Raw genomic sequence first — 27,087 nt, forward strand, 5'->3', positions numbered from 1 at the left:
GCCTTTGACGGCTGATGACGTGGCCACACCTTCTTCTTGGCGTTCCGCCCCCTTTCTCGGGCCTAACCGCGTGGCTTATGGCGGCGTTTGGGCGGAAGCCCAGCGAGGCTGCGAGCAGCTAACAAAGGCGCGTAACAAATTGGGAGGGGCCATGGGCAGACTGAAAGGCACGTAATGGCGTCGCTTGGAGAGGGAGGTTGCAAAATGGATGGAATGGGGCCTACTTCTTATTTGATTGACACAACGCAGATTCAACTATTGGAAACACGGCCTTATCTAAAACACATATTAATGAAATAACTGAAGTTCTATGGTGACCTACGTGTTGCTTGTGGCCTAACTATGGGGTGCAACCTTTAACCTTTTAATGATGGGATATTTACACAAGTGTGGGTTCCAAAACCGCAACAATATCATAGAGAGGATAATAGCATGACCCTTCATACCCCTCCACGACGGAGCCGGTGTACTAGTTATCTAAATGTGGTATATTTTATGTTGCACGTTACATGAATAGCAGTGACATGTGCCACATCACATGCTTTCCGTTGGTAGACAAAAGTGGGTTTAGGTTTCTTGGTGGATTACTTCAAGGCAAATTAAATTAATGTAAATATTTACGATTTCTTTTTTAAATAGAGTATTCCCCGATTAGCCAACCATCTAGTATCATCCGTGGCCTAACCTTACAAAGCATGTCTTTAATGTGTAGGAATAAATTATTCTTTAGTTATCAAAGTTGAAATCAACCGGTGCCTGTCCCACTGTTCTCCTCACACCTTCTACTCCTGCCCTCCAATTCCCTCCCCATTGAAGATAAGCCAAGAAACTGATGGAGTGGATTCATTTGGTGTTGATAGGGTGCAGGCATGATGGGCCAAATGGCCTTCTCTTCTCCAACTTCCTCGTATGTCCTTGGGCAACCTTTGTAGTGGGCATTTGCAGTGAATTTAATAAATAAATCAATTAAATGAAGAGGGAGTGAGCAGTTTGAGCTCTTTAGTTATGTGCAGTCCAAGCTCCGCCCCTCTCCCAGTCGAGGGAGCGAGGCCCACCAACCAACTCTTGTTTACGGATATTTTCGTTCACAGACGGTTTTGTGATTTTTCTTCCTGGAATTGTGGCTTTGAGTTACCTGAGTGTGCAAAATGTCAAGCCCACCGAGAAAGTACTGAACATTTATATCAGTGAGTCGGTGAGTGCGTGAATGATTAGAAAAAGCTTTATATATTAGATGAGTTCCCTTACAAGAAACTTCAATGCAGTAGGAGTCAATTAGGCTCACCAAGCTTGTGCAATAGTTGCCAACCCATGGTTGGTAAGTGCTCTAACCTTTTCAAATGCTGAGTATCAAGCAAGGAAGCAGCACATACCATTTTTAGCTCATCTCATCTCTATTCTCGAAGAGATACACAACAACAACAACAACATGCATTTTAAGGCCATTTTCCCTGCTAGAGCGGTGGTTAGCCTTGCGGTCCCCATGACAATCTCTCCCCCTTGTTAACCCCCTTGCCCGCATTTCTTCTTCGACCATCTTTAGCCAAGTATTTCTCGGTCTTCCCCGTCCTCTACTTCCTTCTACATTCATTTCCATCACTCTCCTCAACCAGTCACACAAACGGAACGCAAGCCATCAGAAAGAAAAGAACAATCAATACTTTGTAATAACATTCGGCTCCACAGGTAGTCCATGGGCCCAGACCCAAAATTTCACGTATCGGTACCATCTGGGTGGGCAAATTATAGTTGCCATTTTTTAATAGTTCAACATCCCTAGATTATGTTTTGATATGATAACCTTGCCAGAGAGGTAGCTTATTAGTAATTATCATGTCTTGAATGGGCACACCCTCTGGCAGAACCAAAAATGCACTTTCACCGGGTATAATCTTTTACAGCTTTGCTACCTTCCCCAAAGGCGACCAAAAAACAACAACCACGGTTCCTGAAAAAGGCCAACCCCCGCTTTGCGGGGGAAAATGGCCTCTAAAGGTGGTTTTTGTTTTTACCTCCCCCAAAAGTATGATATTTCTGTCTCAAATGTGTTAGTCTGTTGTAGAATACATTTACATTGCATGAAATTCAAGAACAACATCAGACATTTCCACATTTTTACTCTTTGCCTTCAAAACACACACAAAATTAGGGTACATGTACATGGTAATGGATTGATGAAATTGATGAAATTCTACTCCCAGGATATGCCAACTTCCATGTCAATTGTTTCTACTGCAAGGCATCATGAAATAGAAGTATAGGTGCTGTGATATTTATAACTGTCTCTTATTTGCAGAATGAAATCATAGATTCAATCTCCATTGCATCACTCATCATCACCATCATCGACATCGATATCTGTTATTTCTGCAACCAGTTCTTCCTCAATTGGTTGGTTTCCACAGGTTTTTAGTTTGCACATGTTTGTGCACTTCAAACCATTGCTGAGACATGGGCACTCAGGGAATTTGCAAGACTTCACACATTGACAGGATAAGAACTGCAATACAGCTTCTGGTGCTGGTGACCCACGCATCCACACGATGGCCAGTTTGCCATCATCATCTATGGTCCATCCATGGTCCTTGGGACTTGGTACAAGGGGTTGACATTGTAAAGATCGTCTCCAGATGGCAGCTTGATAGTTGGCACGAAGACCAGCATGTACAGGCTATCTTCACAAGGTGGTAGTTGACTGGACTGTAGTTGACCATATCTGGTGCAGAAAAGTTGGTAGCGGAGTGTATTCACATCTGATGGGCTTGTAGAAGGCACATATAATACATTCGACAAGTGATTTCTTGTAGCTTCTGAAACTGCTCTGCAGACACATCCCATGACTGTCCAAGCTCACCGAAAACCTTCTGGTAGGTCTTTTCAGACTTTATTTGCTTTAGTGTGCCCAACTTTCCACGGCCTGCAAAGGCACTGACTATCACAGCCAGTGAAGGCATGCATACCAATGATTGCATTGCAGACACTATCTCCCAGGGACTGACCTAGCTTAGTAATGTCAAGGAACCTTGTCCGGTTTTGGGTTCCATATTTCTGGTACATGGGACATGGTATTTCTTTTCTGAAGCCCAGACACAGAACAAGCACATCTGTATCTTCAGCAGTGATGACTACTGCCTTGTAGCCAGACTCTGCTGCATGAAGAGCATGAAGTCACTATGAAAGTGACTGCGCTGCCCTGACAAATCCAGGTAGCAGAGAAAAATGGGGAAGATTTGGCCCCTGACTTGCGTTGCAAAGAGGCATTTCCGATAGTTGTGAACACAAATGCAGATTTGCATGCTGACATCAAAGTACTTCATCATGGCAATGACGAGGTTTATACTCGGTACCATAAAACTAATGCATTTAAGGGAATCCTGCTCTTAATTGTGGGGATTTGTGCAAGCTGGTTGGCCTGTCACCCCACTTAGTGGGAGATGGGGTTTTTTCAATCGCTTCTGTGCGTGTGTCCGTCTGTCTAGGCCATAACTTTTGAGCTTTTGTCATAAATTTTTCAACAAACCTTTATGAAATTATGGATAAAATAATAAAAAAATTGGGTCAAAATGTGAAAGGGCACAATAATACTAACTATAAATAGCCCATAATTGCCCCCACCACATTGCGTCCAGCATGAGATGCCTCAGTTATAACCCTGGTATTGGCTTAGCGGTTAGGGTGCCGGCTTAAGGATCCTAGGATCCTGGGTTCAAATCCCGGGATCCTGGGTTCGAATCCCGGTCGATTGCTGAATTAACGCCAGGGGGGTTGACTCAGCCTGTCATCCGTCCGAAGTCGGCAAATTGAGTACCAGCTTGCTGGGATGAATGATCACGGTGTGTACCGGGATTTAGAATAGGTACACCGTATCCCTGCGCATCGTAAGAGCGTGACCCAGGGTTGGCGTCAGGAAGGACATCCGGCCATAAAAAACATTGCCTCAAACAGGGAACCATGATTTTCATGGGGCCCGCAAGGCTAACCCCCGCTCTAGCGGGGAAAATGGCCTTAAAACGATCATTCATTCATTCATTCATATATATATTCATTCATGAGATGCCCCGGTTTTTTATCGCTTTCGTGTTTTGTTATTTATTTACCATTGAGATTCAGTGTGTCTGTCAAGGCCATAACATTTTTATCAAGTGAACCTTTGTCATCAAATCTTCCACAACCTTTATTATGAGAATATGGAGAATATATTATGAATAAAATGTATAATTGTTTTTATTTTTTTTCTGGCGTTTTCCTTAAGTTTAGTTTGAATACAAAAGGAACGCGGACGGGCTTTGCATTTTGAGATGTTTTCTAGTTATTTATTATTTCTAAGTGGAATCATGCCTCACAAACCAGCCGAGCATCACAGCAGTGCATCACTTACAGGTAGCAGATTCAAAAGGCTGCTTTCCTTCCAACCGCATTGCTCTTTTTATTTGCAAAATGTTTCATTGTTTTGCTGCTTTAGACCTTGGCAGCTATTCAGAACAAACGCAATGACAAGGCAGAGTTACCAAACGAGACCCAAGTATTTAAAAACGACACCAGAAGATTATTAAAAGTCACAAATAACAGTACATGAACATGTGCAAACAGTACTGCAGTTAAATAGTTCATAGAAGCCTCACTTTCACCACAAATAGCGATACAGCACCTTTTCACATCAATTTTATGCAACAAACAGGAATTTACACAGAGCATGAGAGCCTGTAAATTAAGGCTAAGATGAAGGAATTTTAAGTTAAAAAGTTCAGGAACTATCACAGCACATTCGATTCTTCTTTCATTTCAGCATAATCATTTTTATGAACTCTGCAATAAAAAAAAAACAACCTTATATCACCAGTGATAAACCAGACAAAATAAATCAGTTTGTCTCAAACAATAAAAATTCATGAAAAGAATTCATAATGGGAAGTGGTTTTAAAAATGCAACTTTTACAATTATATTACGGTAAAATAAAACATGCTTGTGGTTTGTCGATTGGCATTCCCATCTGAGCATTAGCACTCATGATTCTCCGAGGTTTAAATATCATCTACTGTGTCGTTTCTCCAGTTTCTTTTCCTTGCAGTTAGTGGACATAGACACATCTCCCTCCCACTGCGTCGATGTCCGAAATGCAATTTTTGTACAGGCTTCGAGAGCCATACATGCATAAACAAATAAAAATGAGCATGAGGTCAAATGAGCATATGATTGATTTTCTCAACAAGACCAGGAACCCAACCAAAACACACCTTCATAATTGACTTGACCATCTCCGTCGATGTCTGCTTCCCGGATCATCTCACCCACTTCCTCGTCGGTTAATTTCTCACCAAGATTTGTCATTACATGCCGCAGCTCTGCTGCACTGATAAAACCATTCCCATCCTGCCAAGACACCATCCACTGACCTTCAGAATCTCTCCACACACATAATGTCGGAAAACCTGGAGGTTTACGGCCTGACAAGTTTAGTTGCGAATAATTTTAAAAATAAATTGTCACAACTGACGTCCGAAACAAAAAACTAACATAACTTCTAAAACTAACTTCTAAAACTAACATAAAAACAATTTCAGAAATTAGTTTTCATGATCAAATTTCAATTTGATAGAGGAGGTTGGGGCGGTGATGAAACATCTTTCAAAACCCAAGTTGATGTCAAGCATTGTCAAAAGAAATCCTCAAGGACATCGTTCTTTATATAAACAGCTGTTTCTCCCTCTCCATGCTTTAGATCCTCAATTACCCCTCCTCCCTCCCCTCTCATTTTCATGCCATACTCCTCGAGGAGTTAACAACGGTAAAATTAGCCCTCTAATGAAGACCCGGTAGAGCATTTATGCTTCATTTGCCAACCAACAAACTATATAACTTCCACTAGAGTTACAAATAGCATCAAACATTTGGAAGGCCGAGAGGTGTTACAATTCATTTCTTTGTTTAAGGAAGTTGGGAGAGACATATCAAGAGCTAGACATATAAGGAATGACGATTATAAAATATCGTATACAACTGCAAATGTCGATGAGATTCCAGTGCGGACGAGAGAGGAGTGGGATTTGAGTTTGGAGATTAAATATATGAATCGACGGTTGGAAGAAAGGACAGGGGTTGGAGGAAGACAAAAGTGGCGGGTGAGCAGAAAACTTTGACTTTCATTATACCTTGTCAAAAACCCTAAAGGCTTCCCTGACTTCCTCTTCACCATCCGCATCCTTCATTTTTCGTGCCATCATCGTGAGAAACTCGGGAAAATCAATTGTTCCATTGCCTGGAAGTGCAATTTTGATCAATCTGAAGTCAAAATTATTATATTTTATCCAAGCAAATGTCAACCACCAATAAGATATATATATACATACTTTTTCAACATATTTCAACATACAGCTATTTGATCTTCAGTTCAACAATATTGATAGATAAAGGTGATATAATATGACAAATATCATGAAGCATTTACATTTTGTAGTCCATTGTATAATTTAAATAAACACAAATGCAAATTTCGCATGTGGAAAAAGTAAGTACACCCCTACATTTATCACTACTTCAAATACCTAAAATTAGAATCACGTGCACCAGCTCAGGTGCAAATGATTAGAACATCGTTGGAGAGGATCTTGGAGGAACCTGTCTTATTTAAACCTCAGACATTTAGCTTGGTTTGCTCTTTGTTGTTGAAGTGTGCGGCGTCACCATGCCGAGATCAAAAGAGCTCTCTGAGGCCTTCAGAAAGAAGGTTATAGATGCCTACGAGTCTGGGAAGGGATTTAAAAAGATCTCCAAACAATTTGAAATCAATCATTCGACTGTCCGGAAGATCATCTACAAGTGGAGAAGATTCCAAACAACTGCGAACTTGTTCAGGCCAGGCCGCCCCAGCAAGTTCAGCACGAGAGCAGACCGCAAGATGCTGAAAGAAGTCTCTAAGAACCCCAGAATGTCATCACAGGACCTACAGGTAGCTCTTGCCACGGTTTATGTCAAAGTGCACGAGTCTACCATTAGAAAGAGGCTGCACAAATTTGATCTACATGGGAGGTGTGCCAGGAGAAAACCATTGCTGTCCAGAAAGAACATCAGGGCAAGACTAAAGTTTGCCAATGAACACCGAGGCAAAGACCAGCACTTCTGGAACAATGTGCTTTGGACAGATGAGTCAAAGGTAGAGCTATTTGGCCACAGAACCAGAAGACATATTTGGTGAAAACCAAAGACAGCATTTGACCACAAGAACCTGATACCAACTGTAAAGCATGGTGGTGGAAATATTATGGTTTGGGGGCAGCTTTGCTGCATCAGGGCCTGGGCAGCTCACCATCATAGAATCCACTATGAATTCTTCATTGTACCAGAGGGTTCTTGAGGATAATGTGAGGCCATCTGTCAGAAAGTTGAAGCTCAACCGAAGGCGGACCTTGCAACATGACAATGACCCTAAACATACCAGTAAATCCATCAAGGAATGGCTGAAAAGAAAGAAATGGAGGGTTCTGGAATGGCCAAGTCAAAGCCCAGATCTAAATCCCATCGAGATGTTGTGGGGGGATTTGAAACAAGCTGTGCATGCAAGAAACCCCTCAAACATCACACAGCTGAAAGAATTCCACATGGAGTGGGCAAAAATTTCTCCCAGTTGATGTCAGAGACTGGTAGACAGTTATAAGAAACGCCTACTTGATGTTGTTTCGGCCAAAGGGGGCAATACCAACGATTAGAGCCAATGGTGTACTTACTTTTTCCACATGCGAAATTTGCATTTATGTTTATTGAAATTATACAATGGACGACAAAATGTAAATACACAACAACACAACATGCATTTTAAGGCCATTTTCCCTGCTAGAGTGGGGGTTAGCCTTGTGGTCCCCATGACAGTCTTCTCCATTTTGCCCTATTTTCTGCATCTCCCCTTGTTAACCCCCTTGCCCACATTTCTTCTTCCACCATCTTTAGCCAAGTCTTTCTCGGTCTTCACCGTCCTCTACTTCCTTCTACATTCATTTCCATCATTCTTCTCAACCAGTCACTTTCATCCTTCCTCAACACATGACCAAACCATCTCAACCTGTTTCTCTTCACAGCATCAATCACAGGCTCTATTCCCATCATCTTTTGCAATTCATCATTTGTCTTCCTCTCTCTCAATGATACTCCGCACATCCACCGAACCATTCGCATTTCCACCCTTTCCAGCCTTCGTTGCTGCTCTTCGTTCGCTACCCATGTCTCGCTCCCATAAATCATAACACTTCTCACACATGCAGCATACACCTTTCCCTTCAGCTTCAACGACACTCCCCTCCTCATCAGCACGCCACTCGGTTCCCGAAACGTCTTCCATGCACATCTCACTCCAGCAACCGTTGCCGAGTCTGATCCACCTTCTCCATTCAGCATGTCTCCGAGGTAGCAAAATGTTTTCACACCTTCCAGCTTCACGCTGTCTCCAAGATCCAACTCAACATTTCCTCCATCTGCAGCTCCCTCTGTGCACACCTTACATTTGAATGTAGCTGCCACACTGGTTAATGACCCTCTCAGACCACTACATTTTTGATGAACCCACTCAACGCACATTGTACATTGAATGGAGTTCACTCCGACACCCTTCCTGCACACAGCACACGGCCACCTCCCAGTTCTTTCCACCTCACCACAAGCTTTACCACGTGCCATTACCTTTGTCTTTCTGATATTCACCTTCAGACCTTTTGTCTCCATACATTCCTTCCACTTGTTCATCTTTTCCTTCAGTCCATCCATACTTTCCGCAATCAACACCAGATAATCTGCATACAAGAACTCCCACGGTAAACCCTCCTTTACGTTCTGAGCCAGCACCTCCATCACAGCTACAAATAGTAGTGGACTTAGTACCGACCCCTGATGCACTCCCACCTTCACCTCAAACTCACCACTGTTCCCGTCCTTCGTCCTTGCAGCTGTGCACGCTCTTTTGTACATTGCCATCACTACTCTGATCAACCATTCCTCCATTCCTAACTTCCTCAATGCCCATGTCACTACTTTGCGTGGAACCCTATCGAATGCTTTCTCCAGATCAACAAACCCAAGAAACAACTTCTTCCTCTTCTCCATGTACTTCTCCTGCAACTGCCTTGCAATAAAACGCACGTCTGTCGTTCCCCTTCCTGGCATAAATCCAAACTGCATTTTGTCGATCTTCACTTTCTTCCTTATCCTCCTCTCCAACACCCTTTCGAATACCTTCATTCCATGCTCCAATAACTTTATCACTCGATACGAGCCACAGTCCAGAGGGTCACCTTTCCCCTTGTATAGAGGGACGAGGGTACTCAGTTCCCAATCCACTGGAATGCGGCCTTCTTTCACCACCAGATTACAGATCTCTGTCATTCTCTTCACACCCCAACTTCCTGCTGCCTTCAACATATCTCCCACAACTCCTGTCAGCCCTCCCGCTTTTCTACTCTTCATTGCTTTTATCGCTTCCTCAACTTCCTTCTCAGTTATCTTCTCTGCCTGTCCTAAAACTGGGTTACTCTCTATGTTGCCATCCCATTCATTCTCTCCATTCAAAAATTCTCCTTGCTTCAAAGGACTATAAAATGTAAATGTTCATGATATTTGTTGTATTATATCACCTTTATCTATCAATATTGTTGAACTGAAGATCAAATAGCTGTATGTTGAAATATGTTGAAAAAGTCAAAACTTTACATGGGGTGTACTTACTTTTTCACGTGACTGTACGTACATACATATTGCCGTGTGATTCCCCAGGTGAACACCACTGGGATCACGAATAGCCAAAGCAAGCTTTAACTCCGAGGCGATGATCAGGCGAATATCGCCGGAGGAATAAAAGGAAGAGGAGGAATGAAGGGTCTTACCTGAGCGATCCTTCTGGGCAGTCTTCAACCTGCAAAAAGTAACTCAAACCAGGCGGATTTAAAATGTACAGGAAATAACAAAAGGGTTTATTTAAGACTATATCGATAACAAGAAAATGCGACAGGGAAACTAAAGTCCTAAATTGGACGCTCCTTGCAAACAGATTTGCACTCAGACAGGGGATAAAATGAAGAGGTGAAAAATAAAATGGTGTAGATTATTTAGTGGACTTAACTCAGGCCTGCTGGAATATCTTGTCAGGATCGTCCGAGGCCCTGGCGGGAACCGCTTGCTCGTTGGCGGGAACTAGGCCTCAGTCCGCCCCGTCTCACCAGGCCACTCCTGCTGGTGCGAAACAGGCCTCTCGCGTTCGCTCCTCCAGCCTCACCGGCAAAACGGCAACCCTCCGTCCGCAGCTCTTCCGCCTCCCGCCGATCACCAGCCAGACTCGGACGCGGCTGGTTCACTCGGCGCCTTTCCATCCATCCATGCCCTTTTTGCAGGGAGCGAAGCGCAAATCGGTCCGTCGGCGAAAGGCGAAGAAAAACCAGGAGGAACAAAGCGGGAAGGACAAATGAGAAGAAGAAAACTCAAAACGCGAAGGAGAAGGGCGACCGCTCATGAACGCATCCAGAACGGGAAGAAGCAAGAGGAAGGAAATGTCCGCCAGCGCGTTCTTTTATCGACAGGCTCTGACGTCATCTGCCGCACACCACCAACCAGTGTCTTGCTTCTTAATAATCCTGGTTGTCACTCAAAGCCCTGACCAATTGTTATGGATTCGGCACTTCCGTGGGTGTGGTTTTCATCCACTTGAAACATTTCTGGTTATGTATTATTATTATTATTGGGGTTTGAAGGAAACGGCGATTATATAAATAAAAAATAACCACCTTTAGAGGCCATTTTTCCCCGCAAAGCGGGGGTTGGCCTTTTTCGGGAACCGTGGTTGTTGTTGTTTTTTGGTCCCCTTTTTGAAGCAATGTTTTACGGCCGGATGCCCTTCCTGACGCCAACCCTTTTTGCCGCCTTTAACGACAAACAGGGAATTACCAGTGCACTGGTACTCAATTAGCCGACCTCGGAAGGATGACAGGCTGAGTCAACCCCCCTGGCGTTAATTCAGCGATCGACCGGGATTCGAACCCAGGATCCTAATATCCTAAGCCGGCGCCCTAGCTACTAGCCCAACACCAGGCGATTATTGTTGTTAAAAGGTAAGGTTATTGTTGTTAAAAGGCGAAAAGGGTTAATATTTTAAATGAAACAGGAAACCGGATCGAGAACCGGAAGACGAGGAGAGAAGAGGAAGAGGGCGTGACGAGAAAGGTGGAACGAGGCGGCTGGCTTGAAGCTCCATAGCGAACGTGGTCTAGTGAATGTCGCGAGTGAACTTTGAGTCCTTGAAATGAATTTCCTGCGATTGGCGTTATCGCTGTCGGATTAAAAACCTGCGTAGTCAGGTATCGGCGTTGAGGTTTCGAAGAATTCCACGCCAGGTCGCTTCGACTCACGTAAGAGCCGCCGGCCATTTTGAACCTCGCGCGTCGTTCACTGACAAAGGTTTTGCCGCGTCAACTTGTTTCACCCTCCGGTCGTTTGCCAGGGATGGGTGTGCACAAAGTGGCGTTTGAAGATTGAACCGTGAATGTGCACGTCTGGTTCGCGCCTTCGGGGATTTCCCTTTTCGCCGCCAGTTTGCCGTGGGTTTGCTCTGCCTTCACCTCATTACTCGCCGCATCGCCTCTTCGCCGGGATCACCTTTGAGTTATAGAGACATTGAGGAGTGTTCTGTTCCATTCACTGGGAGTGCAGTGAGTTACGTTACCTTAGCAGATGGTACCATCTTAAGAGATATTGATTGTACTGTTGATTGCTATCCTTGTTGTATTGTTATTCCTGTGTGATTTTTAATATATTATTTGCTTGTTGATAACGATTGGTGTGGTTTCAATATTTATTTTGACACTGAATAACATATTTTTCTGCCGTGGCTCCTCTCGGGGTTCGGAGGTACACCGAGACCAGGAGGTCGGGGAGGAACACGTAGCAGAAATTGGGGGCTCGTCCAATTGACTCGTGGGCTCGAAATTGGGTCTTCGTCCGGGATTTAATTCCCTAAAAACATCCATTTGGGATTGACCCAGATTGAAGTTGGGGGTTTGTACTGTGGAAAAATTGGGGACTCGGCTTTGCTGAATAAATTCCCTAAATCGCGAATGGTGGATTAAATTCCTTAAATTTCGTCCAGCAAAGAATTCCCTGGCATTCCCAATTTTTCCAATTTTGGAATATTTTCCAGCATTCCCAAATTTTTCCAAAAAATTAATATATATATATCTTTTTTTTTGTGTGTGTGAAGGTTAACAGGTGCTAACGGATAGTCACCATGGAGTTTGACGCAGAGAAGTTTGCAGTGACCCTTAGTGAGGCACAGTTCCGAGCGTTATTAAAATCGGAACTCTTGGTATTGGCCAGACATTTTAGCTTGGAGGTCTGAGCGAATATGAGGAAAGCAGAGATGCAGAGATTGGTGATAAAAGCTCTGGTGGGACGAGGAACATGGGAAGAGGGAGCCTTGGATTGCTTACCCGAGGAACAAGAAAATGTGGAGCTCCGGAAACTGGAGATGTAATTGCAGAGCCAGGAAAGGTTAGAAGAGAAAAAAGCAGAGGAAAGGAGAGTTGAAAGAGAACTCGAAGAGAGAAGAGAAAAGGAACAAGCAGAGGAAAGGAGAGCTGCAAGGGAACTCGAAGCAGAGGAGAGAAAAGCTGAAAGGGAGTTAAAGGACCGTGAAATGGCGCTTCAGCAGGAAATTAAACTCAAGGAGCTGGATTTAATGAAAGAACGGGGAGAGGTACCATCCATGCCGACTGGTTCGAGATCTAGTCAGAACACCTGGGATGTTGGCAGACATGTGAGGCTGGTTCCACCCTTCAATGAAAAGGAGGTAGCCAATTTTGTTTCACACTTTGAGAAAGTGGCTCAACTGCTAAATTGGCCTGAGGAGTCCTGGACCATGTTAGTGCAAAGTGTTCTGGTGGGTAAAGCTCAAGATATTTATTCGGCTTTACCGATTGACCAATGTGCAAATTATGAGATAGTGAAGAAAACCATTCTCAAAGCCTATGAATTGGTCCCTGAAGCTTAACGGCAAAAATTCCGGAATGCCAGGAAGAGGGAGAGTGAGACCCATGTGGAGTTTGCCAGAATGAAAGAAACCATGTTTGATCGGTGGTGTGATTCAAAAGGGGTTGGGAAAGACTTCGAACTATTGCGACAATTGATCCTGGTGGAGGAATTCCAACAGTGTGTCCATGAGGACATTAAAGTACATCTGGAGGAAAGGAAAGTACCAAAGTTGTATGAGGCAGCAACCATGGCAGATGACTATGCCTTAACACACAGGATGGGGTTCCACAAACCTAACTTCTCGCCTAGACTTAAACAGGGGAGCTATGGTACATCCGGTGCGGAGAACGAAAATGCATGGGGGCGGCCTCGAGATGACAATGGGGACAACTCTGATACCACAACTTTTAGAAATCAGAAGACTATGGTTCCAAGACAGACCCATCTTCCGGGGGGCTTGAGGCAGACCACGAGGTTCACCTTCGGGCCTACTTGTGCTTTTTGCCATAAACCTGGACACTTGATGTCCCACTGTTATGCTCTGGAAAAGGAAAATCAGGAGCGGAGTTCGCCTAGTACAACTCCGAATGCAATGGCAAATGTGAGAAATCGCCCTCAAAAAGGTTACCAACCATTTATTTCAGAGGGGTTTGCGTCACTGGTTGGAGACTCATCTAACCAGAGACCGGTTAGGGTATTGAGGGACACAGGAGCACATCAATCTTTAATGCTTGAAGGCATTTTGCCATTGTCCGAGGAGACGGCAACTGGTGATAGTGTTCGTTTACAGGGGATTGGTGGCTGTGTTAGAGCTCCACTTCACGTCATCCATTTGGAGTCTGATTTGGTGTCAGGACCGGTCACCGTAGGTTTACAAGCCACTCTTCCTGTAGAGGGAGTATCTTTTGTTATCGGTAATGATTTGGCCGGTGGTCAAGTTTCTGGTAACCCGATGGTTATTAAAAAGCCCAGTAGGGAAACTACCACCACACCCGTCGGGGATGGCGGCAAATTTGGCAAGCTATTTGTAGGTGGACTGAACTTCAAAACAAAGAAAGAAGTTCTGACCTCTGTCTTCAGCAAATATGGACCGCTTTTGGATGTGCGGCTGGTAAAAGACAGGGAAACGCAAAAGTCAAGAGGGTTTGGCTTTGTCACGTTTGAAAACACAAAGGACGCCAAAGAGGCAGAGAAGGATTGGAATGGCAAGGATTTGGATGGTCGGACCATAGCCGTAGAGGAGGCATGCCGTAGGCGTCGAGGGGGCTACAGAGGAGGACAACGGTGTAGTAGTTTTGGTGGTGGCCGCAATCGATATTATTATGGAGGCTCCCAGAGTTACGGCAGCGCCCCAAGGAAGGATTATCAGAGTAGTGGCCGAGAAGGAGACCGCTATTCATGTGACTACAGTGACAAGCGGTCCAACCGTGATTATTATGAAAGTTCGGAAGATTTGAAGCACTGAATGCTGCGGAGCAGCCGAGCCGAGATTCTTACACAGATTAACCGTGAACGCCACGTTCCTAAAGGCGTCCATGTAGTGAACTTTCCTACACGGATTAACCATGAACTCCACGTTCCTAAAGGCGTCCATGTAGTGAACTTTCCAACACGGATTAACCGTGAACTCCACGTTCCTAAAGGCGTCCATGCAGTGAATACTTCCAGGCCTCACCACCCAACCACCATGGAACCTGGCTCTCAGCTCGGCCTCCCGGAAAAAGTGCTGTACATTTGCTTGACTTTGGGTTTTTGATCACAACTCCTTAACCTTCATCTATCTATAATTCCAGTAATCTCCGTGTGTATGTGTGTGTGTATGTGTGTGTGTATGTGTGTGTGTCTGTGACCGCTGTTTCTCGACAACCACGGGTCCGATATACTTGAAACTTGCCAGGTATATTGCTGGGGACCTGAGGATGTGCCTTTTCAAGGTTTCATATTAATCGGAGAAGTAGTTACCGAGCTATGGCGATTTATTTACCAAACTCCGCAAGCCGTTCGCTTTGGACCAAACCATTTCATGTAAATAGAGCGGGGGGGGGGGGGGATTGTCACCGTACTCGCAAGCCGTTCGCTTTGGCTTTGCGAATGGACCAAACCATTTCATGTAAATAGAGGGGGGGGGATTGTCACCGTACTCGCAAGCCGTTCGCTTTGGCTTTGCGAATGGACCAAACCATTTCATGTAAATACAGGGGGGGGATATAATTTTAGATATATATATAGTACGGGCATGCCCTAGTTCAAAAGAAACGACAAGTAAAATCAGAGGGCGATGAGATGGAGTTTGGCTTTGCAGGAGTCCAACGGGGAAATTTAACATGCAAAGGGCAGGGACACTGTCGTTGCTGATGCTTTGTCCAGAGTGCATTAACTTTGGAAATCTCTGGGGGTTGTGTGAAATTTTGTCGCTTTATTTTGGGAGATTGATTATTGTTGCTCACGGGAATTGATGATTTGGGTTGGGAGTTTACTTTTGTTTGTTCAAAGAGTTGGCCTGCAAAGAAAGTTTTAGCTGTGTTCAAACTTTCTTTCTTGAGGGGGGGGGGGGGGGAGTGTTACGGATTCGGCACTTCCGTGGGTATGGTTTTCATCCACTTGAAACATTTCTGGTTATGTATTATTATTATTATTATTATTATTATTATTATTATTGGGGTTTGAAGGAAACGGCGATTATTGTTGTTAAAAGGTAAGGTTATTGTTGTTAAAAGGCGAAAAGGGTTAATATTTTAAATGAAACAGGAAACCGGATCGAGAACCGGAAGATGAGGAGAGAAGAGGAAGAGGGCGTGACAAGAAAGGTGGAACGAGGCAGGTGGCTTGAAGCTCTGTAGCTAGCGTGGTCGAGTGAACGTCGCAAGTGAACTTTGAGTCATTGAAAGGAATTTCCTGCGATCGGCGTTATCGCTGTAGGATTAAAAACCTGCGTAGTCAGGTCTAGGCGTTGAGGTTTCGAAGAATTCCCCGCCAGGTCGTTTCGACTCACGTAAGAGCCGTCGGCCATTTTGAACCTCGCGCGTCGTTCACTGACAAAGGTTTTGCCGCGTCAGCTTGTCTCACCCTCCGGTCGTTTGCCGGGGATGGGTGTGCACAAAGCGGCATTCGAAGATTGAACCGTGAATGTGCATGTCTGGTTCGCGCCTTCGGGGATTTCCCTTTTCGCCGCCAGTTTGCCGTGGCTTTGCTCTGCCTTCACCTCATTACTCGCCGCATCGCCTCTTCGCCTCATCGCCTCTTCACCGGGATCACCTTTGAGTTATAGAGACATTGAGGAGTGTTCTGTTTCATTCACTGGGAGTGCAGTGTGTTACGTTACCTTAGCAGATGGTACCATATTGATTGTATTGTTGATTGCTATCCTTGTTGTATTGTTATTTCTGTGTGATTTTTAATATATGATTTGCTTGTTGATAACCATTGGTGTGGTTTCAATATTTATTTTGACACGGAATAACATATTTTTCTGCCGTGGCTCCTCTCGGGGTTCGGAGGTATACCGAGACCAGGAGGTCGGGGAGGAACACGTAACACAATGATGACCCCTTGAGGTGTGGCATTTGGCCTGCTTGTCTTCGATGTGTGCTTTGCAGTGGTGTAATTAGCAGCAGCGATCACTATCCTGGCTTCCTGGTGGTTTTGTTGTCTGAGTGCTGTTTAATGGGCATTTTCTAATTTATGTGTCTGATGCGGTGCCATACGGGACGAAGGGAAGTAAATTACGAACAAGGTCACTTATTCCATAACCCCTACAACTAGTTAACACAAGGACCATCCTCGTATGGCCACATGTAACACTTAATCCGACATTCGGTCGAAACAAATATTCTACTTATTACATGGTGGTGGTTCTTGTCACAATCATCGGAGCATCTACCGATACAAATGTACCTGACTCTGCATATCACTACCCCACCGACATGAACAATATATACTTACATTCACTTACATACATACATACATATGGGGATCATGCATTTAATTGTGCCTTTTGCAACGGTTTCGCAACGGTTTTGCACGGTTGCCATACATTCACACATCCATACATACATACATATATTCTCACATACATACATACTCAATATATCATACTGCACTGAAAAGAGCACAAGGCCTTTTAACAAACAACAAGTCGACAGCAACCACACCCAGCAGGGCATTATCACTCATTAAAATCGGCCTGCATCAATTTACTGCATGGATTGCTGCCATCCTGAGGACTATTTATTAATGGTGAGCATGTGATCCACTCCCCACAGTAGATTAAAATTACAGGATGAACGGATGTCAAAATGATGATGCAGCTTAAACCTTTGTCAGTTGGCAGTTGAATTCTTCAATCTGGCAGTCTAATTCAAAAATATTATTGTTTATTAAGATAAAAGCAAGCCCCCAAAAACCTGCCACCCCTATCCCCACACCCAGAGACCCCATTTTCCCCAGGAGTATACCATCAGCATCAACTTCATTAATCATGTCCTGCAGTTCTGCCTCTGTGGGGTTTTGGCCAAGAGACCGCATGACTGTCCCCAACTCCTTTGTGGTGATTGTACCATCACCATCCTTATCAAAGAGTGAGAATGCTTCCTTGAATTCTGCAAAGCACAGCAGTCAACAAACAAGCAATACCTTGTAAAAAAAAATCACCGATTCTAAAAAAGATCACGGATTCTAAAAAAGATCACGGATTCTAAAAAAGAGCACAAATTCCAAAATAGCTCACCAACTCTAAAAGACATCAAAAGTTCTTTCAAAATATCACAAATTCTAAAGAAGAATATCACAAATATCACAAATTATCTTGTCTTCCCCCATTCAAAACCTTGATCTTTTCTACCCCTGTTAATTCACCCCAGATCCACTTTTTTGAAATTCCGACTTCTTTCTTGGAAGTCTGAGCAATGTCCATCTGTTTTATACTTCTCCAACCCCTCCCCCCCCCCCCCCCCTTCCCGTGCCTCCTCCCCCCAAGCCCTTTCCCTTCCACAGATCTCCCTCTGTCCCTGCTCTCAAATGTTGTACTTGTGTGCTTCCCTCTCTCCCCATCTTGTCTCCCGCTCCCTTTATCTTATGTTTTATGTGTCAGTTTATCATTTTGTGAATCATGTTAGCTCGTACACGAGCCTCGATGTTGTATATAAAAAACAAACAAACAAAAAAAACACTCCTTTCCCATCTTCAGATGCATAGAGCTGCCAAAGTATTTTTTCCTTGCCCAGGGGGCACAATCCCACATGGGTCACCACTCTGACGCACAATACTCGAATGGATCCTTCTTCCCAATAAGCTGCTACTCATTTTGCCGATGTCGGAATAATGACAGGCTGAACCAACCCACCTGATGTCCATTACCCAGAGGGGACTGCATGTTTGGTCTTCATCTATCTGTCCATCCCACCTGTGGTTTTCTGCACTTTTTCCCCATACCCTCCAACATATTCAACTGAAACTTGGTACATGGCTTTATTTTGATAAGTTACAGAAAAGGTTTTTTGAGTTTCAGCAATTTTTCACGGAGTTATGCCGTTTTTGCTTGGAATAAGAATATTCATTGGGACGGGTAGGGGACATGTAGTGCAAAGAAATTCTTGCTCTTGTTTCTAATAGCACAACAGTGGCCCAGACTCAGGACACTGAGACTTTAAGCCAGCCACCTGAACCGTTAAGACAATACCAGGCTTCAAATTCTGAAAAAGATCACAAATTCTAAAAGAGATCACCAATTCTAAAAGAGATCACCAATTCTAAAAGTGATCACCAATTCTAAAAGAGATCACCAATTCTAAAAGCGATCACCAATTCTAAAAACGATCATCAATTCTAAAAGCGATCACCAATTCTAAAAGAGATCACCAATTCTAAAAGAGATCACCAATTCTAAAAGTGATCACCAATTCTAAAAGAGATCACCAATTCTAAAAGTGATCACCAATTCTAAAAGACATCATCAATTCTAAAAGCGATCACCAATTCTAAAAGAGATCATCAATTCTAAAAGAGATGACCAATTCTAAAAGAGATCACCAATTCTAAAAGAGTGATCACCAATCCTAAAAGAGATCACCAATTCTAAAAGAGATGACCAATTCTAAAAGAGATCATCAATTCTAAAAGAGATGACCAATTCTAAAAGAGATCACCAATTCTAAAAGAGATGACCAATTCTAAAAGTGATCACCAATTCTAAAAGAGATCGCCAATTCTAAAAGAGTGATCACCAATCCTAAAAGAGATCGCCAATTCTAAAAGAGTGATTTCCAATCCGAAAAGAGATCACCAATTCTAAAAGAGCGATCACCAATTCTAAAAGAGATCGCCAATTCTAACAGAGCGATCACCAATTCTAAAAGAGATCGCCAATTCTAAAAGAGCAATTACCAATTCTAAAAGAGCGATCACCAATTCTAAAAGAGATCACCAATTCTAAAAGAGATCACCAATTCTAAAAGAGATCACCAATTCTAAAAGAGATCACCAATTCTAAAAGAGCGATCACCAATTCTAAAAGAGATCACCAATTCTAAAAGAGATCACCAATTCTAAAAGAGCGATCACCAATTCTAAAAGAGCAATCACCAATTCTAAAAGAGATCGCCAATTCTAAAAGAGCGATCACCAATTCTAAAAGAGCTATCACCAATTCTAAAAGAGATCACCAATTCTAAAAGAGATCACCAATTCTAAAAGAATTCACCAATTCTAAAAGAGATCACCAATTCTAAAAGAGATCACTAATTCTGACCTTTCACTGATGTTTATCCTTCCAAACAGCAATCTACATATTACAAATACATAAATAATGGCATTGAATGTACCTGCAATTTGCTCCTCTGTAAGATGATCAGCCTGTGAAGTGAAATGAAAAAAAATTAGTTTGAATACATCATGCTTTAAGCAATATCACTCAATTTCCCCTTGAAAGGAAGTTACAGGTTCCTGCAACCCCAATGTGACAAAATATTTCACTTTGCATTTTGTTTAATTTCAATATACTGTTGCACATTTAGCTCCATCATGTAAGTTTTAAATGGAAAATGGGTCCAGTTCAGGAAATTCCACCTCAAGGAAACTTCCTGCCGGAACCACAACTTCATGGAGTCTACAGCATTCTTCAAATAAGATGCCAAAGTGACCACCAAAACTGCATGGAGGTTATGTTTTCACCCCTGTTTGTTTGTCTGTCTGTCTGTGAACAAGATATCTCAAAAGGTTGTGGACGGATTTGGACGAAATGATGCAGAGAGGTAGTGTATGTGAGAAGGACGAAATTATTCGATTTTAGTGACGATCTGAATATGGATTCAGATACGAGAATTATTTAATTTCCAAGTGATTCTTCACCATTGAGAGATCGGGCCAAAAGGATATGTATATGTATGTATATATATATATATATATATATATATATATATATATATATATATATACTGTATATATATATAAATAACGTGAAATGTAAAAAAGTGAAGGACGAGTTATGACTAAACGTGGTGGATGAGCTGGTTAGGTGACAAGAACAAGCCGATCAGATTTTGGTTCAGGTCCGAATCCAGATCCGGCATATCAGTGGGATACAAAAAACATAAACTGTTCAGCCTGGTGTGGGTATGCGCTCTACAGAGTGCTGTTCTAGTATTTTGATTGTTTTCACTTTGTTTCTGAGTTGCACAAAACAAAAAAAGGAAGTATCATACCAAAAGAGTATACCACCTCCACTCCACCTCACCTTTTCCCCTTAAAGTCCACAAGAAATCCAATGGAAACTCTGCTTCCTCGCCTTTGATTCCCTCATTTGCATATATATATATATATATATATATATATATATATATATTGTTACGTACTACCTCCCCAAAGCCCGGTTTCGGTGCACCTCAGAGTCTGGAGCGGGAACACTGCAGAAAGATTTGTTATTTTGTGTTTTCTAATAAACCATTGTAAAACCACAGCAATGAAATTGGAGAAGAAAACAAGTACAGTAGTGACCCCCTAATTCCGAACGCCCCTCATCTCGAACTACTCTAATTCCGAACCGTAAATTCGAGAAAATTTTGTCCCTAATTCCGAATGTATTTCTATAACCGAACCGCCAACATAGCGTTAGGGTCGTTCATATTTCCCGCCGCGAGCGTCGTTCATATTTCCCGCGCATCTTCGCGCAGCATCACCCACGCCTGCTCCCGCATGCACAACCCGGAAGTCGCTTTGTTCCTTCAGTTCGTCGGTTGTACTAGTTCTGGCAGCATCTCTCGTGTGTTCGTCGCTAGTTTACCTCGTGTTTTCACCTTGATTTGTGCTTTTTTTCTTTGAAGATAACCCTTACCCATTCACCATGGCACCTAAGAAGAGCAGTGAAGGCAATAAGAATAAGAGGAAGGCGGTGAGAGCGACAATTGAGGTGAAGAAACAACTTATCGCTAAGCATGAGGGCGGTATGCGTGTGATGGATCTCGCTGCTATGTTCGAGATGCCGAAATCGACCGTGTGTACGATTTTGAAAAATAAGGAAGTGATTAAAGCAGCTGATGTGGCAAAAGGTGTTACGACTCTGACCCCTAGGAGATCGAAGTTTATGGAGGAGATGGAAAAACTCCTCTTAGTTTGGATAAATGAGAAACAGTTGGTTGGTGCTGCCATCTCTGAGGGCATTATCTGTGAGAAAGCGAAGCTCCTGCACGGTGACCTTATAAAAGACTTGCCTGGAAGTAGTGCTGATGGTGATGAGTTTAAGGCTAGTAGGGGGTGGTTTGAAAAGTTTAAGAGAAGAAGTGGGATCCACAGTGTTGTTATGCATGGAGAGGCTGCTAGTTCGAATAAGGATGGAGCAGCAGACTTTGTGAATAAATTTAGTGCGTTTGTGAACACTGAGGGGTATGTGGCACAACAGGTGTTCAATTGTGATGAGACAGGCCTCTTCTGGAAAAAGATGCCAAGGAGGACCTACATAACGAAGGAAGAGAAGTCTGTACCAGGCCATAAGCCAATGAAAGATAGGCTTACTCTCTTGTTGTGTGCTAATGCTAGTGGAGACTGCAAGATAAAGCCTTTGCTTGTGTACCACTCAGAGAATCCACATGTGTTCAAAAAGAACAATGTGATTAAGAGCAAGCTTAATGTTATGTGGAGGGCAAACGTGAAAGCATGGGCTACCAGGCAGTTCTTCACTGAGTGGATTCATGAGGAGTTTTCCCCTTCTGTGAAGGCTTATCTTGAGGAGAAGAATCTACCCCTGAAGGCTCTTCTTGTGATGGACAATGCTCCTGCTCATCCTCCAGGCTTGGAAGAAGATTTGGAGGAAGAATACAGCTTCATCAAGGTGAAATTCTTGCCCCCCAATACCACTCCTCTCATCCAGCCCATGGACCAGCAAGTCATCTCAAATTTCAAGAAGTTGTACACCAAGGCTATGTTCCAGAGATGCTTTGAGGTGACAAACGAGACTGAACTGACCCTCAGAGACTTTTGGAAGGATCATTATAATATCCTCCATTGCCTAAGAATCATTGACAAAGCATGGAGGGAAGTGTCTCTGAGGACAATGAACTCTGCCTGGAAGAAACTCTGGCCTGATTGTGTTGCAGGGAGAGATTTTGAAGGCTTTGAAGAACCTATTGTGCCTGCTATTGTAGCATTGGGTCAGTCCATGGGCTTGGAGGTGGGTGAAGAGGATGTGGAGGAGTTAGTGGAGGATCACAACAAGGAACTCACCACAGAAGAACTTCAGCACCTCCACAAGATGCAGCAAGAAGAAGTGGCAGTGGAAATTTCTTTAGAGGAGGAAGAGGGAGCTAGTGGTAACATTTCCAGTGCTGAAATTAAAGAACTGTGCTTCCATTGGTCTAAAACACAGGCCATTGTTGAAAAGTGGCACCCTAATAAAGCAGTGGTTAACAGGAGCATTAACTTGTTCAGTGACAATGTGATTGACCACTTCAGAAAAATTAAGAAAAGTCGCCAACACCAGGCAACTTTGGAGAGGTGGTTCTCTAAAGAACGCAAGCCGAGTGAGCCCCAACCCTCTACAAGTGGTGTTAAGAGACAAAGAGAGCAAACACCAGAAGCACAGTCATCTGATGTTAGCTTGGAAGGTGCCTCACCTTCCAAGCAATAAAACCCTCTCCCTCCTTCCTCCTCTCCAGCTTCCACATGTACCATCAGAACTCTCCACTAAGGTAAATGCAGTTATTTTCACGTTAGTACATTTATTTCTTGTTTTTATTATTATTATTATTTGATATTTAGGGCATTTACTCATCTTATTTTACCTTGAATCATGTGTATTTGCAGTTAACAGTGTCTTAATAATGGGTTTTTGGGGTCCAGGAACGGATTAATTCACTTTCCATTATTTCTTATGAGGAAAATAGTTTCTAATTCCGAACTTTTCCCAATCCGAACTGCCGCTGGAACGAATTAAATTCCGATTTAGAGGTCCCACTGTAATTGCATTAAGAACTCTCATATACACAATAATAACACGATTAAAGAAAGTACAATGAAAATGTCACTTGCATTAAATGAACAATACATATGATGGAACCATCATTCCCCAATGCTCTCAAAGCAATGAACTCGCGATACGCCAAATGTGAGTGGGATGTAACATTCCCCAAAGTCCGTGCACGGATCTCCACGCTGGTTGAAGCCGTGCAGAATGATGAGAACAGGCAGGTATCGACAAAGCGGCAGACAAGGCAGACAAGGAGTTACGAGGTGAGAGGTCGATATGGGAATTGAGCCGATATGTCAACCAACGGTGTGGACAGTGAGGTTGATATGGGAATCCCAATGACAAAACAAGATGCACCAAGCAGACAGCCTCTTCTTCTTCGAGGACAAAATGGCGTATCGGCCCGTAATGGAGGCGCTTGATTTCTCCAACGATGACTCACACTTGGTGATAAACCTGAGGCGCACGTTTAATTGCACTTGCAATATATGACGATGTCGCAGACAATCGCTGTCACGGGAAGCCTCAACTCATTCGCGACCAATATCAGAAAAGTCCGCTCGCAGCCTCGACACGATTCACACCAGTATCTCTATCATGGCCATTCTCCTCTTCCTCCTCCTCCTTCCAGTTCTTTGCCGCATTTTCCTTTTTCCTCCACAAACATTTCTTTTTACCTTTTACTAAATTCATCTCCATTTCACACAAAACCATATTATCTGAAACTAAAAATCCTACAAGTATATAATCTATCTATAATTCCAGCAATCTCTGTGTGTCTGTGTGTCTGTGTGTCTGTGTGTCTGTGTGTCTGTGTGTCTGTGTGTCTGTGTGTCTGTGTGTCTGTGTGTCTGTGTGTTTGTCTGTGACCGCTGTTTCTCGACAACCACGGGTCCGATATACTTGAAACTTGCCAGGTATATTGCTGGGGACCCGAGGATGTGCCTTTTCAAGGTTTGTAATTAATCGGACAAGTACCTACCGAGCTATGTCCAAAAAACGCTTCAACCAATCAGAGAGCAGCGAGCTATCACGTGTGCCGAACCGTTAATGCAATGCAAGCGTTAATGCGTTAATGCAAGGCTTTTCTTTTTTTCCCTCTTCTCTTTCTACTTTTCCTTGCGATTAAATTGCAAACAGCCAAAATACGTTGGCGCTAATTGAATAATTGGCCATTAACACTAAAATAATCGTAACTGCGATATGCCAACTTCCGGACAGTGCAGCCTTCCATGTTGTTGTTGTTTGCAGCAGCTGTTTGCAGCAAGGCAAGGCTTTTCTTTTTTTCCCTCTTCTCTTTCTACTTTTCCTTGCGATTAAATTGCAAAAAGCCAAAATACGTTGGCGATAATTGAATAATTGGGCATTATGTTTTACAACTAATAAAAACGAATTTGCGATTCATTCGCTTTCCTGCGCGTTTGTGTACGCGATGGCGATTTCTTTACCAAACTCCGGAAGCCGTTCGCTTTGGACCGAACCATTGCATGTAAATAGAGGGGGGGGATTGTCACCACTCGCAAGCCGTTCGCTTTGGACCAAACCATTCCATGTAAATAGGGGGGGGGGATATAATTTTAGATATATATATAGTACGGGCATGCCCTAGTACCAACAAAGGCGGAAGTGACGCATCCGTAACAATATATACTGTATATATATATATATATATATATATATATATATATATATATATATATATATATATATATATATATATATATATATATATATATATATATATATATATACGTAGTGTGTTCAAAAAGTATCCGACCTTTATTTTTCGTGCGTAAAAAAAAAGAAGCTAGGGAGGCGTTGATTGGTGCACGTATGTAGGCGATCCTAATGCGCACTGCGTGAATTTTTTCCCACCTGCAGAAGCTGTCATTCGACGGCAGACCGCCGATGAGTGAGGAAGTGTAAGTGAACGCCGTCGGATTTTCGTTTTTGACAAAATGACGGAAAAACTTGAACAACGCTACTGCATCAAATTTTGTGTTTCATCAAACTTGCATCAAAACTGCAACTTGGTTTCTGGGTCGTACCCATAAACCCAGGACTCATCGCCAGTGATCACTGTGTTGAGGAAGCTGGGATCGCTGTTCACAGTCTCCAGCATGTCCTGTGCGATCTCCAAACGGAGTTGCTTCTGCTCAATTGTTAGCAGCTTTGGTACGAACTTCGCTGAGATTCTCCTGAAGCCCAAATCCTCCTTCATAATGGAATGAACGGTGTTGAATCTTGCGGATCGTTTCCACTTGGGAATCGCCAAGCTTTACACAAAATTTGATGCAGTAGCGTTGTTCAAGTTTTTCTGTCATTTTGTCAAAAACGAAAATCCGACGGCGCTCACTTACATGTCCTCACTCATCGGCGGTTTGCCGTCGAATGACAGCTTCTGCAGGTGGGAAAAAATTCACGCGTGTGCATTAGGATCGCCTACATACGTGCACCAATCAACGCCTCCCTAGCTTCTTTTTTTTTACGCACGAAAAATAAAGGTCGGATACTTTTTGAACACAGTGTATAGACAAACAATATATACAGTCGTGGCCAAAAATATTGGCACTCTTGCACTTTTTTCAAATAATGCACCATTTCTTCTAGAAAATTGTTGAAATTAAATATATATTTTGGCATCCACAAATGTATTTCTTTGGTTTGCAGTGGAACAAAACAAAAAAGCTTAAGATATTACTAAATCTTAGCTTATTCCACACATAAATCCTAAAATGGCCCAGATAATATTATTGGCATCTTTTGGAAGTTGTAAGAAATAATTAGATTTCAAGCAGGTGATTCTCCTTTACTTTGGAATTGAACTCATGCATTCAATTCCTATGGTGAGTTGCAGGTGCCTGCAATACAAAAATCACTCATTCAACCAGTTTGAATTGAGAAAAGGAGTCATTCTGCTGGTTTGTGTCACTGTGTGTACCGCAATGAGCATGGAGAAAAGAAAGAAAACCAGATAATTGTCTGAGGAGGTCGGACACAAGATTTTAGCCAAGCATGGACAATCTTAAGGCAACAGGTCCATCTCCAGAGACCTTGATGTTCCTGTGTCAACCATACGCAATGTTATCAGGAAGTCCAAGGCCCATAGCACTGTAGCCCACCTCCCTGGACGTGGCCGCAAGAGAAAACTTGATCGAAGATTGCAGCGAAGGATTGTTCGAATGGTGGAGAAAGCACCTCGATCAACTGCCAAACAGATTCAAGCTGACTTTCAGACACAAGGTACGACAGTTTCAACTCACACCATCAGTCACCAATTCAATGAAAGGGGGTTCTATGGTAGGAGACCCAGGAGGACCCCACTGCGAAGAAAGCCTGACTGGAGTTTTCCAAAACACACCTGAGAAAGCCAAAATCCTTCTGGGAGAATGTCCTGTGGACAGATGTGACCAAATTAGAGCTTTTTGGTAAAAACACATCATCTCTATGTTTACAAAAAACAAAATGAAGTCTTCAAAGAAAAGAACACCTTCCCTACAGTCAAACATGGAGAGGAGATTCAGTGATGTTTTGGGGTTTCGGTGTTGCCTCTGGCACTGGGTGCCTTGAATGTGTGCATGGCATCATGAAATCAGGAGATTACCAAGGTATTTTGGAGCGCAATGTTCAACCCAGT

General features: G+C 43.1%; 2 protein-coding genes across 2 annotated transcripts in view; both read right to left on the reverse strand.

Moving 5' to 3' along the window:
• LOC137437582 (mRNA-decapping enzyme 1B) overlaps positions 1-27,087 on the reverse strand; it is a 226,631-nt gene that overhangs the window by 164,415 nt on the left and 35,129 nt on the right. The window lies entirely within an intron of this gene.
• LOC137437572 (neo-calmodulin) overlaps positions 4,402-27,087 on the reverse strand; it is a 29,290-nt gene continuing 6,604 nt past the window's right edge. Inside the window, exons 2-6 of the mRNA XM_068132006.2 lie at positions 19,816-19,846; positions 17,452-17,595; positions 6,151-6,257; positions 5,236-5,371; positions 4,402-4,806 (exon numbers count right to left, since the gene is read on the reverse strand). Of these exons, the coding sequence (XP_067988107.2) occupies positions 4,778-4,806; positions 5,236-5,371; positions 6,151-6,257; positions 17,452-17,595; positions 19,816-19,846 (447 nt within the window). The 3' untranslated portion in view covers positions 4,402-4,777. The remainder of the gene's footprint in view (positions 4,807-5,235; positions 5,372-6,150; positions 6,258-17,451; positions 17,596-19,815; positions 19,847-27,087) is intronic.

Source organism: Myxine glutinosa, chromosome 12 (genome assembly GCF_964187855.1).
Source record: "Myxine glutinosa chromosome 12, kmMyxGlut1.1, whole genome shotgun sequence".
In the NCBI taxonomy this organism is placed as follows: domain Eukaryota; kingdom Metazoa; phylum Chordata; class Myxini; order Myxiniformes; family Myxinidae; genus Myxine; species Myxine glutinosa.